This window comes from Camarhynchus parvulus, chromosome 1 (assembly GCF_901933205.1).
Source record: "Camarhynchus parvulus chromosome 1, STF_HiC, whole genome shotgun sequence".
NCBI classification, from domain to species: domain Eukaryota; kingdom Metazoa; phylum Chordata; class Aves; order Passeriformes; family Thraupidae; genus Camarhynchus; species Camarhynchus parvulus.
Genome location: NC_044571.1, coordinates 24,101,117 through 24,114,955, shown reverse-complemented (window position 1 = coordinate 24,114,955; position 13,839 = coordinate 24,101,117). Strand labels below are relative to the sequence as shown.

The 13,839-nt window shown below is 34.6% G+C and overlaps 1 protein-coding gene across 4 annotated transcripts in view; it reads right to left on the bottom strand.

Moving 5' to 3' along the window:
* Positions 1 to 13,839, bottom strand: part of MYO16 (myosin XVI) — a 358,619-nt gene that overhangs the window by 82,514 nt on the left and 262,266 nt on the right. For all 4 annotated transcript variants that reach the window (XM_030948473.1, XM_030948456.1, XM_030948465.1 and 1 more), the window contains exons 24-25: positions 6,510 to 6,585; positions 3,727 to 3,902 (exon numbers count right to left, since the gene is read on the bottom strand). In XM_030948473.1, coding sequence (XP_030804333.1) covers positions 3,727 to 3,902; positions 6,510 to 6,585 — 252 coding nt within the window. The remainder of the gene's footprint in view (positions 1 to 3,726; positions 3,903 to 6,509; positions 6,586 to 13,839) is intronic.

Genomic DNA, 13,839 nt, shown 5'->3' with positions numbered 1-13,839 from the left:
TGTTAGAACCAATGTTACTCCATACACCAGAATTGGATGGGGAAAATGAATATATTTTTCGCTGCTCTACTTCCTGTCTTTGAGACTGAAATGGAAATAATCACACTAAAAGTGGTCCCAGAATTTAGGGTCTTTTGTTAAACTTTCTACAGAAAGGCTGGCAAAATTATTGCATTCCAGGGTTTGGCAAAGCTCTGAGATTTAAACTCCCTTATCAATGACAACCTTTTTCACCTCCAACTCTCCATTGCCTTTCTTCAGTCCACTTACCCCATAAAAATCCCTTTCTATTGAGTCAGCATATTCTGGCCTACTGCTTTTTCCAGTTTTATCAAAAAAGCTTACATCTTCTCAGCCCACTCAAGCCAAATGCCATTAAAAATACTGTAGTACGAGCAATTTTCTACTCACCATGCTAAACTTTGGATCTCTTTTTTATTTCACTTACTGGGATGCAATAAGATTTTACAGGCAAATTCACCCTCAACTTCAAAACTAAAGAGTAAAAGAGATCTGCTTGTTCCAGTTTTTCTCATAAAAAGGACCACTAGCATGTCAATGACACTTTTCAGTAAAGTTTAAAAATAACTGAGGAATATAACCAAAATAGAATTTTCTCCACCTTATGGATAATGCTGTCACCCTTTCCTCTCAATATTTAAATCAATAGTTCAAGATTGTTTCTTAACTTAGTGGGACATCTAAGAACAACACTTCAGATGCTAAAACTCCTGCTTGCTCTCCCATGTTACATATGACTTCTCATGGGAAAGAAATTTTTTTTTCCAGAATGTGAAAGAAAAAACAAATGAAAAATGAAAAAAAGACAAAGACAAAAAAAAATTTAATTTAAACTCTCAAAACTTGGACATCTTTAATCTTCAGCTATGGGCTAAGGAAAAAGGCTATATTATCCAAGCTGTATCTCTCTATTGCCCTGTAATATACAGCTTTACATTGGAATATCTTGTACCTCTAATCTATAGAAAAAATCCCCACCTATATGTATATTTGAAATCTCTGTTAAGAAGCTAAAAATCTCCTCCTAAAAAATATCTAAAGACTTTTCCTGTATAAACTCTGAAACATACCAATTCTTCCAAAGTAAGTGGGGGAAGACAACAGAGTCAAAATATGCACCAGGAAAAAAGATTAGAGGAAAACAAGGGAGCAAGAGTTGATGTGAGCAAGAGTTGTGACAGTGTCAATGAAGATATCTTTCATTTGAAAAGGGCACATGATCTTCATAAGTCACAGAGACGTGAGCTGGCATCCCCAAATTCCTATGACTCCTTATGTGCTTCAGACTTCTGGCCAGTTAAAAGATCTGTTCATGTCTGCCTCAGAATGGATGCATTGTTGTCTTGGATCCTACCATGCTAGCATTAGTTCAAAGAGTCATGCTCAGCATCAAGAGTCATTTATGGAAAGGTAAACAGATACATGGCCATATGTAGAGACATTTCTAATTATATAACCAAGCATTTAGCTAGGATTGCAGTGACAAGATGAAAGAGGAGGAGACTCACAACAAAATCCTATTTGACTTTAACTTACTCTAATTCCCTTCCCTGGATAGGTGGAGCCTAGCTTGCTGCCCATACACAGCACCATGAGTACCTCCCATTTCATGATTCCTACTGCCTACAGTATGATGTATGTTGTGACTCAAACTTCAGATATAAAAGGAATGTCAGTCTCTGGTTGTTGATAATTTTTGCCTTAATGTCCCCCTTTCTCTCCCTCCTCTATTCTATTTTTTTTTCCTTCTCTTTGTTGCCATTAACCTCTGAACAAACTCCAATAAAAGTATGGTGGCTATGATTTTCCAACTTATAATAATTTAAATTTTAAGCTTACAAGAAAAAGCCTCTTACATTGCATTTGCAATTACAGTAAAAAATAACAAACCCAACATTATTTCAGTCCACCACAGCAGATTTTCAAGGCTATATTGAAGAAGGAAAGGAATTATTTGGGACTGCACAGTTACAGATGTGGGCTTGATCCACATGAGAATTTAAGAACTTACCTACTTCCTGCAATGAGTGCCTATTCCAAAAAAATGAGTTGCTTTTTGCCAATGGAACAGCTTAGATTCTTAAAGTTCTGCTCCAGTCCTGCAGGGCAGCACAGTACCTTGCTCAAGTTAAGCCAACTTACTATCAACAAAGTGTTCTGTCTTACCTGCACAACTCTTCTCAAAGCCTGTGCTTGAGAAGCAAAGCCATCCTTGTCTCTGCAGACAGATGAAGGATGAAGTTCTTCCCACCTTCCAACTAATGCCTAAAGGTTTACAGCATTTTCACTGAATCTGAAATTTCTGACTTCAGATAGCATGCTTCCCAAAGGAATTGAATGTCTTCTGTCTCTCAAGAGAGTAACTAAAGGTTAAAGGCAATTCTGGGCATGTCAAAACCAGTATAATTTCAGACATCCCAACTGTGCAGTGTTTTGCCCTGGTTTTAACTTAGATATGCTTTTTATACTTCCTCCCATGTATGGGACTAGGATCTTTTTCACATCCTTAGGAAGCTTCCTCTAGGAAGCTGTTACTACAGTGGAAAGGCACCTAAAGGCACCTTTTAAGGCCTCAGCTGTTTGCTAAATATAGCCTTAAACCAACACCATTCACTTCAATTTAAGTTTTTCCACTGAGATTACCGACAAGAACAGTAGTCAGGAATTATGCTGTTATCAGCAGGGAGGCTATAAGGAAAATCCCATTGCTAAAGCCTTCCACAATGACACATGAGTGCAGGCTCTAAGGAGACTGCCCATGACAGATTCTGACAGAATCTGTCCCATGACAGAATCAATTTTATGCAGCTGTAAACCAAAAATAGAGTTGTAAGATTCAAGAAGCCTGGTGAGGCAGCTGATGTATTGTGAGAAGTGCGTGCTTCTTTTCTAGAAGGATAAATTCCAAAGCTCTGTCATGAATTAACTCACTAAATCACATTATTTCTTTTCAAGAGAGATGTTCCATGTGACATGAACAATTAATTTTCTGATAATCTTCAAAGTTTCTCTCCTGCTCCTCTCTTTTTTTGCTTTTGTTTATGGTTTGTGGATGGTGTTACTTTGGGTTTTTCTTTTAAGTTTTTTGTCTGACTTAGCAGGAAAAGAAGTAAGTTTAGAAATGAGGCATATTTTTGATTTAAAATTGACTGGGAAAATTTACTATAAGACACCATTTAAAATAACAATGGTGGCCAAAATTTACCTTTGATCTTCATATGAAACCACACAAAACTGTGTTTAGCAAACCAGAAATCTTCTCATGTTGACATAATAAGAATATTAAGATTTTATTTTTACACTTCCTATGTTTTAATTTACTCAACTATTCACCATAAAGCCTTTCAAGGAGAAAAAATGAAGAAGTGTTCCTATAGAACCTAAAATTAGTAAGACTGGATTGACTGCTAGTAAACCCTGGAACCAGGCAATCCTGGAATGATTCAGGCTTGAAGGACCTCACTATCTTGTTTAACCTTCTGCTCAAAGAGTCCAAGAAAGAGATTTCTGAACCAGAATTATTAGTGTTTGTAAATTAGAACCTTTTCTCACTTCTGCTGCTTTAGAGTTGGGATTAAGTACTAAATTATTTTAATAATGTAATGACTACAGAGAATGAAGCAGAGGACAAGATTATCTCAGAAATGACAAAATAACAGAAAAATCTTCAAGGGGCCAACAGTGGAAAGAATCCTAAATTCTCACCTTGCTGAGTTCAATATACTTCCTTGCTTCTCCACTTGCACAAGTTACAGACGTTTTTTTACTGAGCAAAGCTGCTTTACACCCTTTGATTTTAAGGGAATGATATGGAGGAACAAGTGATCCAGTTTGGGTCAGTTTGGACTGGAACAATTGATTGATGACCACATTTTCACTAGCTGGAAATAAAAAAAGAGAAAGAAATGCATGAAGATAAAATAAAAGTTAGGAAATTATATTTATGGTATTTGTCAGTAAAAAGACACACAATGGGAGAGAATTAAATAAGTGAACGTAAAACAAATGGAAAAATCAAAAAATGAGCATTATCAAAGCTATCAAAGAAATTCAATGTCTGAAAATAGTAACAATATTTTTAACATATTCAGGTCCTGTGCTGAACCAATAGAAGGCATAAACCAAAACCCTTCAGACTGATTTGTCTAAACTTAATTACTTATGGGATCATCACCTCTGAATTTTGTTCCATTACAGATTCCCAATTTATCCATCTATTAAAGCAATGTAAGAGATGAGTTCTGCACAATTTCCTAACATGTAGTATTTAGAAACAATCAAGGCACTTGGCAGAAATAAATTATACACACTCATTGCACTGAATTATATATACCCAAAACATGAGCAGGGATTTTAAAAAAAAGACAATGCAAAGAAGAGAACTGTAGAAAATGTGGTTTCTCTATATCAAGAGCACACTTAAAAACATTTACAGAAAAAAGACAATGGCATACAGATATATTTTTACTTGTACATATGATTCCAGGAGGTGCTTTTAAACAAAAAAAAAATCTGAATTTTAAGACAGATAGTATACTTTCTCCTAATTTCAGTCTAATTATCCTTAATGGATTTATGGCCACAGGGTTTTTAAGATGAACATGATAATTACATGCTGCTTGTACTGCCACAGCACCAATAAGTGTTAAGAACTCATTGTGTGATACATCCTTAACCATGCTGAATTCCAGTTAGGTTTTTTTTTAAGAACTAGAAAACTGGCATTATGATCACACATATCATAAGAATAAACAAAAAACACAGAAAGATGAATGGGATAAGCATCATAAATAATAGCTTAGCAGGTAAAAATCTTCAGTTTACTCTTTAATAAATGGTTACAGGTTTCTTACTATATGATAAATGCAATAGATTTGTTTCTCTTTTTCTGTGGAAATTCCTTACTTAACAAGAACATTAAATTTATGAGGAATATATGGAAACAGATAATTGAAATTATTTCAGCACGATCAGTGGGCATAAATATGTTTAAAATGTAATAAGTAGGATTAGGACAGGCATATAAATTATGTCTTTCAAATTAGAACAGATACATCCTATGTCAAAAGTCTTTTCTGATACTTTTCAGGCAGGCATGTCCCACACTCCTACACATATATACAAATTAATGTTATTATATTTAAAAGTTTTGATTGAGGAAATGAAATTCAATGAAAGTCAAAGGAAGCATGCACTTAATTTAGACATCACACAGTTTATGAAACTGACTCTAAAGGAAATATGTCACTGGCAATTAACAGGTTTTGAGCCTAAGTCACTTAAAAAAGAAGGCACTTAGCCCTTATATGACTTACATGTTTTTAATATTATTGCAGATACTATTATTATTATTATTATTATTATTATTATTCCTCAGTTGTATATATACTCACCCTCATCATATTAAATTTTTTATATCCAATCTCATCCTCTATTCTTGCTTTTTAACAGTTGCATAGCTAGTTACATAAAACAGCAATGAAAGTGCAAAAAGGGATTATGTGAGAGAATGGAGGAATCTTCTCTCATTGAACCTACTGGAAGTTGTCATACCTGCTCTTTGGCAGATTATCATATATATTCCAAGTAGTGAGAACTTTAATATCTCTAAAACTACAATCAATAGGCTTATGCTCAAGATAATTTCTTTCATTTCTTTCTTCATTTGGAATGTACACTTTTTGCATCTAAAATGCATCAATTATTTTACTATGGTGCTTGATTAATTTTACAGTAAAATTGCTAAAATATAATATATTTTAACAGTGGGCCTCAATTTCTAAGGAAAGAAATATAAGTGTATAATACATTAAGTGAAAAACACTACAGTGGTTGGAGAGATGACAAATGACGCCCCAGGGTGACACAGGCATTTCTCTGAGGAAAATGCTTTGCTTTTTCCTCTCTAGAAAGGGGAAATGAGAGAGGTTTTCATTAATCAAATTATGAATCATTAATTTTGATTAATTAATTAATTATTTGGTTGCATTATTATTATTAGGCATAATTATGCAACATGCACACTGAAAGGCATTTAATTTTGCATTTCAATGGACATTTATATCTATTCACTGAAAACCATAAGAACGCCCACAAGTTACTGTTTTTAGAAAGGTACTCAAGCAGTGGAGTACAACCCACTGCTGCCTCTAGGATTTTGGGAGCCCAATTTCCTTCCCCTGTTTTCGGAGGTTTATTTTTGCTGTAGCTCATACTCATTGTCTTCTGTAAGTCATTCTCACTGATCATATTACATGTTTTTCTTTACATCACATGATAAAGATGCTCTATGTTCATGAATCGAAAAGCTTTTAAATTAAAGCAAATTTCAAACAATTCTGTATGTAAATACTTGATAAAGATAGGGGTGGAGTTTTTTTACCGGAGATAAAATATATATAAATGTCTCTTAAAACTAAAATGAAAATTAAAATCAAGTCATAATATCTTGATTTCTAACAACAGTCACCACAAAAGCATTTACTTACTTTTCATTACAAATATGAGATTTTGTGAAAGGGAATCTTTATTTTTTTCTATCGCACCAGCAATTTCATATGTAACCTATAATAAAATATTGGAACATTATTAGTAACGACCAATGCATCTTTTAAAAATCTTACAGCAGTAGAAATGAAGCTGTGCTTTTTTTCACTCAACAGTTGAAGGCTGGCACCAGGTAGTATCTTTTGGCATTTTCTAAGAGCCTATAATGTTGACCAGAGAACTGGCTGTTGAACATTATGCGCCTTTGCAACTATACAGAAATTTCATCGGACTGATTTAAAAACATTTCCACAATACAAGGCTTTGAATCAAATATGTACTGTAAAGCAGGAAACACTGACCTAGACAATGCTTTCATCCTGTAGGATGAACAAGTCACTCCCAGCTCACAGATCTCCTTGTCAATGGGAAACTGTCCCCACTAATCATGACAAAATAATCTGACTCCAAACTCACACTCAGGACAAATTCCAACCATTGATGTATCCTTTGGAGGTAAGTTCAGTCAATAGGTTCCACAGAGATTCCATTTATATTTCTAACAACTACACCCATGAGGATTTTGGGTCACCTCAGTTGCCTGATGTTGTGATTTCAATAATAGCTGGATTGGCCCTGCATCTGTCATCTGACTGCAGATAAATTCTAACACATGTGCTAGACACTCTAAAAATTGAGCAAAATCTGAGTTCTAGCCAGAGATGCTGAGGGTACATCCAAAATGTAGAAATACAACCAAATGTCTCTTTTAATACTGAGCCTATCCCTGAAGACACTGTATAGAAAAGGAGAACTAAGACAAGAAAGCAGTTGTTTTTTTGGTTTTTTTTAACTTTGTATGGGGATGGATGAAAAACAACTAGTTATTTTACAGAAGCTCTGGCTTGCATAGCAGTAGAATCCAAAGGGAATTTTTAAGTCAAAAAGAAAGAAAATCATAGATTTCAGTATTTGCATGGTTAGGCAGGTATTAATGGGAACTTAGAATACAGTTCAGTTTTATTTACCTTGGGACCATGTTTCTATCTAAAGCCTTCTTTAATTTTTTGTATTGAATCTATATCCTAAACCCCTTAGGTGTTTGGGGAAATTTTATCCTTGTACATTTAATAAAGCCGTAAGTATATAATTAAGATTAGTAACACTAATCAGTTCATTAATTTTCCACAGGGTCACTTGACAATTATGCAATGCTATCTTGGTCACAAAAGAAATTACCTGATTTGGAAGGGTATAATCTGTTAGAGTGAGTAATTGTCAAATTATGTAATTACTATGGCATCTGACATGAACAAGGTATAACAGGAGAACTATGGTTCTTTTGCATGACAGATCCAATGTTATGTATTTTCTAATTGCATTTCCTAAGAACATACAACACAGTTAGCAAACCATTAGAGTTCTTTAAGTATACTATTAAATGCTTTTAGCGTACTCAACATAAATGTTGCGCTATCTTGGTCCATAAAAGGTAATTAACAGAACTTATATGACAAATCCATAATGCCAGCTCCTAATTGAGTATCTTGGGCTTTCACTAAATTAGAAGAAGAGAATTAGTATTGGTGGGAAGAGTAGGTTAGTATAGCAGTGGGAGATACTATATCATGATTAACTGCCTGGATTAAAACAGTATTAATGCTGGTATAATACACCACAAACTTCTGGAACTATATTCATAAGACATATTTAATATCACATAAAATAGATTAAAGTTAGGGGGATTCCCTTTGATGAAGAAATTGCTAATGCTCTAAACAATTTTCCCATAGACTTGGTAAATTAATTCACTGCCTAAAGACGTGAGAACTGACTCAACAAAATGAAACTCTAGGGTCCCATAGTCATTGCCAGTCCCACAAAATAGAAAAAGAAATAAGTCCTCTTCCAGCTGCCAATTTTGTTGATTTAATCTTGCCCTCATCAGAGATGGCAAACTACATGCCACCTAAAACATATATATTTCCCTCAGTTTCCTTCCATTGTGTTTGTAAAACAAACCTGGCCCAAACTTTGCACTGGCTGGCACTCAAGCACAGTGGCTAGTTATTCTGGGGAGACAAAAAGCAAGCAAATATTGTATGCTTTTGACAGGAAATGTGTACTCAGATAACGGGTCCAGTATTACAAAACATACTACTTACTGTCACTTCTATTTATTACAGCTTGCTTTCTCTTGCTTTATATGATGACTTTTTAGGGTAGACAGTGTGCAAACCTATATGTCTGTGTTAGCCAAAGGAAACAAGACTTTTATATAGTATCTGAATAGCTGAAGTATTTTTATTTTAAAAAAATACTGTTCCACACTGTTTTATTTCATTATAAGAGATTAAAACAAAATGGAGCTGGATTTGCTTTCCTTCTAAATTTAAGTTCATAAAGAAAGAGAGCTTAACATAAGCCATAATGGGTATGGCCAAATATTCATCTAGTCCTGAATATTATGGGAAAATTATTGAGGAGTATTTCCACTCTGCCAGCACCAGTTCCCTTCTCAGCTTTCAGGGCTCTGCCCATGAAGGAGCTCTTGTCCTGCAGGCTGTATCTCACCTTTGTCTTTGGCATCTCTTGACTTGCATTTCCTCCTCAAATCTGTGTTTCCAGATCTCATTAATAAGACTCTGTGTCCAGGAGTTTCACTAATTACTAAGTTAAAAAAAAAACCAAAACTCCCTAAGTTTACTTGTTTTGAACCTGTTTTTTGCTTGTTTAAGTTAGCATAGCCAGTTTTGATATTATAAGAACTACCAGATACAAGCAAGAGCTAAAACACCCAGAAAACAGACTCACCAGATATGCACAGAGCTGACTTTGGGAACTGCCTATTCCTCTTATCTTTTCACATATTCTTGCCTCTTTGCTTCATTAGTTGTCTTCATGCCAGAAAGTCAGAAGACTGTGTATATTTTCTTCTGAACAAAAGTATCCACTCTCATAACATCTGACTTGCTTAAGTGATTTTCTCCAAGTTTAGTGGATATCCCAATATACTTTATAAACAGGACCCCCTTTACACAAAGCTTTCATCAATTCTTTAACTTACTCTTTTTTTTTCCTAAATAATTTTCATATCTTGTGATAGGCCAAAAAGCTCATGGTTAATGGCAGATTTGGCAGGAACCCTAAAACAAGCTAGGAAAACACCACCTGGAATATCAGGAACAATTTGGCTGCATTCCCAGTTAAAAATGAAAATTTTATTATTTTAATAGCAAAATGTAGCTGAGAAATTCAGTTTAGCCTGTATCGTAAGTTTTAGGTAATAAGACAATAATTAGTTCATGTAGCAAAGGAGAAATTTTTGAGAACATGTCCAAGGACAATTTGGTGCACAGGGAGACACTTGTAGTTGCTAATTTTCTGCCAGTACTTGAATGTGAGAGATATGCTTGCATGTACCATTTTTTAATCATCACTGGCTTTATCAACCTTTCAAAACAAGTCTTGTTAAGCAATGAATGAGTTAAATAATTTTATAGCCTGCAAGTATTATTCTAACACTGGGATAGAATAGCATTTTGAAAGAAGGAATGATTTAGCAACAAAATAAATATGTGGGGGAAAGCATTTTATAATTTTCTCCAGAAAGTGAAAATCCCAAATCAAGACTACTTAAAGAAAGCAAGAGAGAGAGAAAGGGAGAAAAAGCAAGACTATCTTGCCTGTGTGAAAACTAGTATCTATGTCAAGTAGCCTTTTTATTCCTTGGTACAGTTTAAATTAGATTGATTTGATTGTTGTGTCTGGGGATTCAGCCTGGAGAAAAAATAGTGAAAATGAAAGCATCCTTATTGATTAATCCACCTCCTTTTGTCTTTTGATTTAGAGGTTCAGTTTCAGAGTCTGCCTGGGATATACAAGGCATTTGAGAGAAGACTGCCTTGGTAAAGGTGAGCTGACAGCTGAGAAGTATTTTTGATATGCAGGTAGCTGAGAAATGAAAGACATTGATCTGCACTTAAAGGAACATTACGTGCACTGGTTTATAGAGCAAAGAAGTTGATCTTTAGGTCTGGTCAGTTTATTACAGTACAAAAAGTCAAAACAGCGGTAAGGCAAACAGTGACAAGGGGCTTATTTAATTTGTAAATTCAAGTTTAATTTAAACAGCATAAAGATTAAATTATGATGATGTATTATTCAGATCACATGAATAATGAGGAAAATACTGTTATCTTAAATACGACTATTAGGTAAAGTTGTTTCTCTTGGCACTGTGCTAAGACAATATATTTCTGATTTACTTAGTGATATATAAATTCTTCCACAAAATTTTAAAAAATAAAGAACTTTGAGTCCTTGAGAAAGTTCAATGATGGAAATGTTATTCTTCAAAAATCACAGCTACAGATATGCCTGACAGTTCAAAGATATAATTAATGTGCAGCCCTTCCTTAAGTGAGAGACCACAATGTAAATATTAATGTTATCAATAAATGATCCTAGAAATTCAGTATTAGAGATTCCTAGGATAGTTTCAGTTGATGGTCAGATGCACTCATAAAATGCTTTGCTACCTCAAGGCAAGCTTGCAAGGTGTCATGTGTGCCCCTTCCCCCATCTCAGGATACCCACAGTCATACCAGGCATCAGAAACAAAGCAATGCCCTAGATGAGCAGAAATTTTCTGGAAGAATTCAGACTGCCAGTATTCAGAAAAATGTGCTAAACAACCTCCAGATAAAGCCTTTCACTAGAATTAATTTTTATTTTAGTCATAAAACCCTTAAATCATTCTCTTCTACCTTCTGCCTGAACAAAACAGATAAGCTTTTGTCTTACAGCACTCAGATACCAAGACATTAAACAGCTCTTAGAAAAGACTATAATGTGTCAAGGCATTGTAGGACTCTGTTCAGCTGTAAAATTAAAACTAGGAGATAAAGTAAAATACTTGATATGATAAAGTACTGATGCTCACAGTGGCCTTTGCTAAGCATGTGTTCACGTGTGTTCACAAGCAATATATCATATTGCCCATGCAGAAAAAGAGAGATTTAATCTTGTTCAGGAATAATAGCAAAATTCAAAAGAAATGAGGCAAAATCCATTTTCTCTCTTCCACTGGATCATTCTGTCACATTTGTGTAAAACCATATTCATTCTCAGATTCCACTAAAATATCTGAGCCCTGTGCTGATTCCTTCCATGTGCAGAAGTTAACTTGTACATATTGCTCCTCTTTCTTCCCTCCAAAACAGACAAGAAAATAAGAAAAAAAATCCAAGGTTTCTCAGAATGGTATCATACACGCAGACTTCCTTGAAGTATTGATTCAGACAGAAAATTAAGTAAGGATTCCAAATTATTTGTATTTCTTTTCTCCCTTGCATGTTACTTTGAGCCTCCTCTGTGTTCTTTGTCTCAATTCAACATTGTGCTTTCTTTCTTTTACTTCTGACTCATTCTGTCTGCTCTTTTTCTCTCAGTACGGCTTTTTCTGGGATAGTTTAAGGCTCATTATGCTTGGATCAACAATATGGCATATTTAGTCTTAGGAAAAGTTGCTGAGCATGAAACTTAAGGGAATGCACAATACCTCCCAATTCATGACACAAATTCATTCAATTAAAAAACTTGATAGTGGAAGAAAAGATAGTTTTTATACCTTTATCCTGACACAAAATTTCACCAAATAAGAACATATTAGAGAAGTCTTTAAAACTGCATGGACACATCTGTATCAGCTGTAGTTACCTCAGTATATAAAGCTGGATGTATCACTTTTGTTCACAAAACGTTGTCTGTCAATCTCAGTTAAATATACAAAAGTAGGTCTTTTCAGTGAGGATGTATTTTTAATAACTGCATTTTCCAGTTTAACTGCACTTCTGACTTGCAAAAATAGCTACTGCAAGTGTCTGAGTAAAGAAATGAACCTAATTCATTCTGGACTTTGACCTACAACCACACACTACTGATGAAAAGAAGCCCAAATTACAAGGTCATAAGTGGTTCATACCAAGGGCCAACACAGAATATTAGCTCTTTTTTTTTAATGACTCAGAGTAGCTCTTTAACACTGGCTGTGAAGTACATTGCAGTTCCAACTGTTACCTAGAGAAATCAGGATGTGTGCCTTCATACAGAGCCTGCTGCATTCAGTGTGCCTTCCTCCTCAACTGCCAGCCTGGACACATCACCTGAGCATCAATGATTAACGCTAGAAATGAAGACTTTTCTGTTTGATTACCTGTCACAATTTACTGGTAATTCTTTCTCTATCCTCTGTGTCTGATTGATTTCCAGTTACACTCATGTAAATACAGAGAAGCGTTACCAAGTTAAAGGAGCAAAAATCAGTGAAAAATTGTGGTGAGAACAAAATTAAGGCCCCTTGGTTTAAATCTGGAGATCTCTGAAGGCAACAATCGAGTGTAAGATTGCTTTATACTTCACTTATGTTAGACCCATTTAATCGATATCAGACTATAAAAACGGGTCTCAAAACCTGCCAAACTATATTGATACTTAATATATGAAATTCTTATTTTTGAGTGCCAATAAATCCTGATATACTTAAAAGCCTTATCCTTTAACAATTTTCATAAAGCATATATCACCAATGACCTCTAAAAAGAGCTACTAAATGTAGTAATAGTGCAATCTAAAGAACAGCATCAGCAGTTTTAAAATCTGAGTTTTTATATTCAGGTTCTCAACATATGAAGACATACTAGTCTCAGAATAAACTCCATTTGTGTCATTTAGTACAGTCACACTATCATCTAAGTTTTATATAAATACATATCATGAAACACTGTCAAATTCAGTGTATGATAACAGTCCCACAAGATACTGAAATGCAAGTGTCTTTAAGGATTTAGCTCCATTACTATTAAAGCAAGCAGAGTTAAGCAGTTGCAAGAGAACTTTTCTGTTTTGGCAGGGCTAAGCATTTTAGTGTTGTAAGGATGCAAGGAACAACCTGACTGTAATAGTTCCTTAGCCAATGTAAATCAGAGGATCTCCACTGACTTTGAAAGAATGTGTGGATTTACATTTCTTCGAGAGCTGTCTATTTGTTCTTGCTTTTAGATTAAATGTCATTACTATTATTAGGAAAAGGTCAAACCAAGTGTCTATGTTATAAAACAAAAAATCTAAACAACCGTGCAAGACTAAAACACATGTTAATGAAAAGTGTCCTCTTTACCCCTCACAGTTTAACTTTCAGAACCTGAAATCCTGGTCTTTACAAATCTTCTGATTGCTTCTTCAGAGAATAAGACAAAAATTTCTTCCATTTTGAAGAAATTTGCTTATTATTCTGGTTGTGATTTTAATATAGATGCCTTGCTGGTGCTG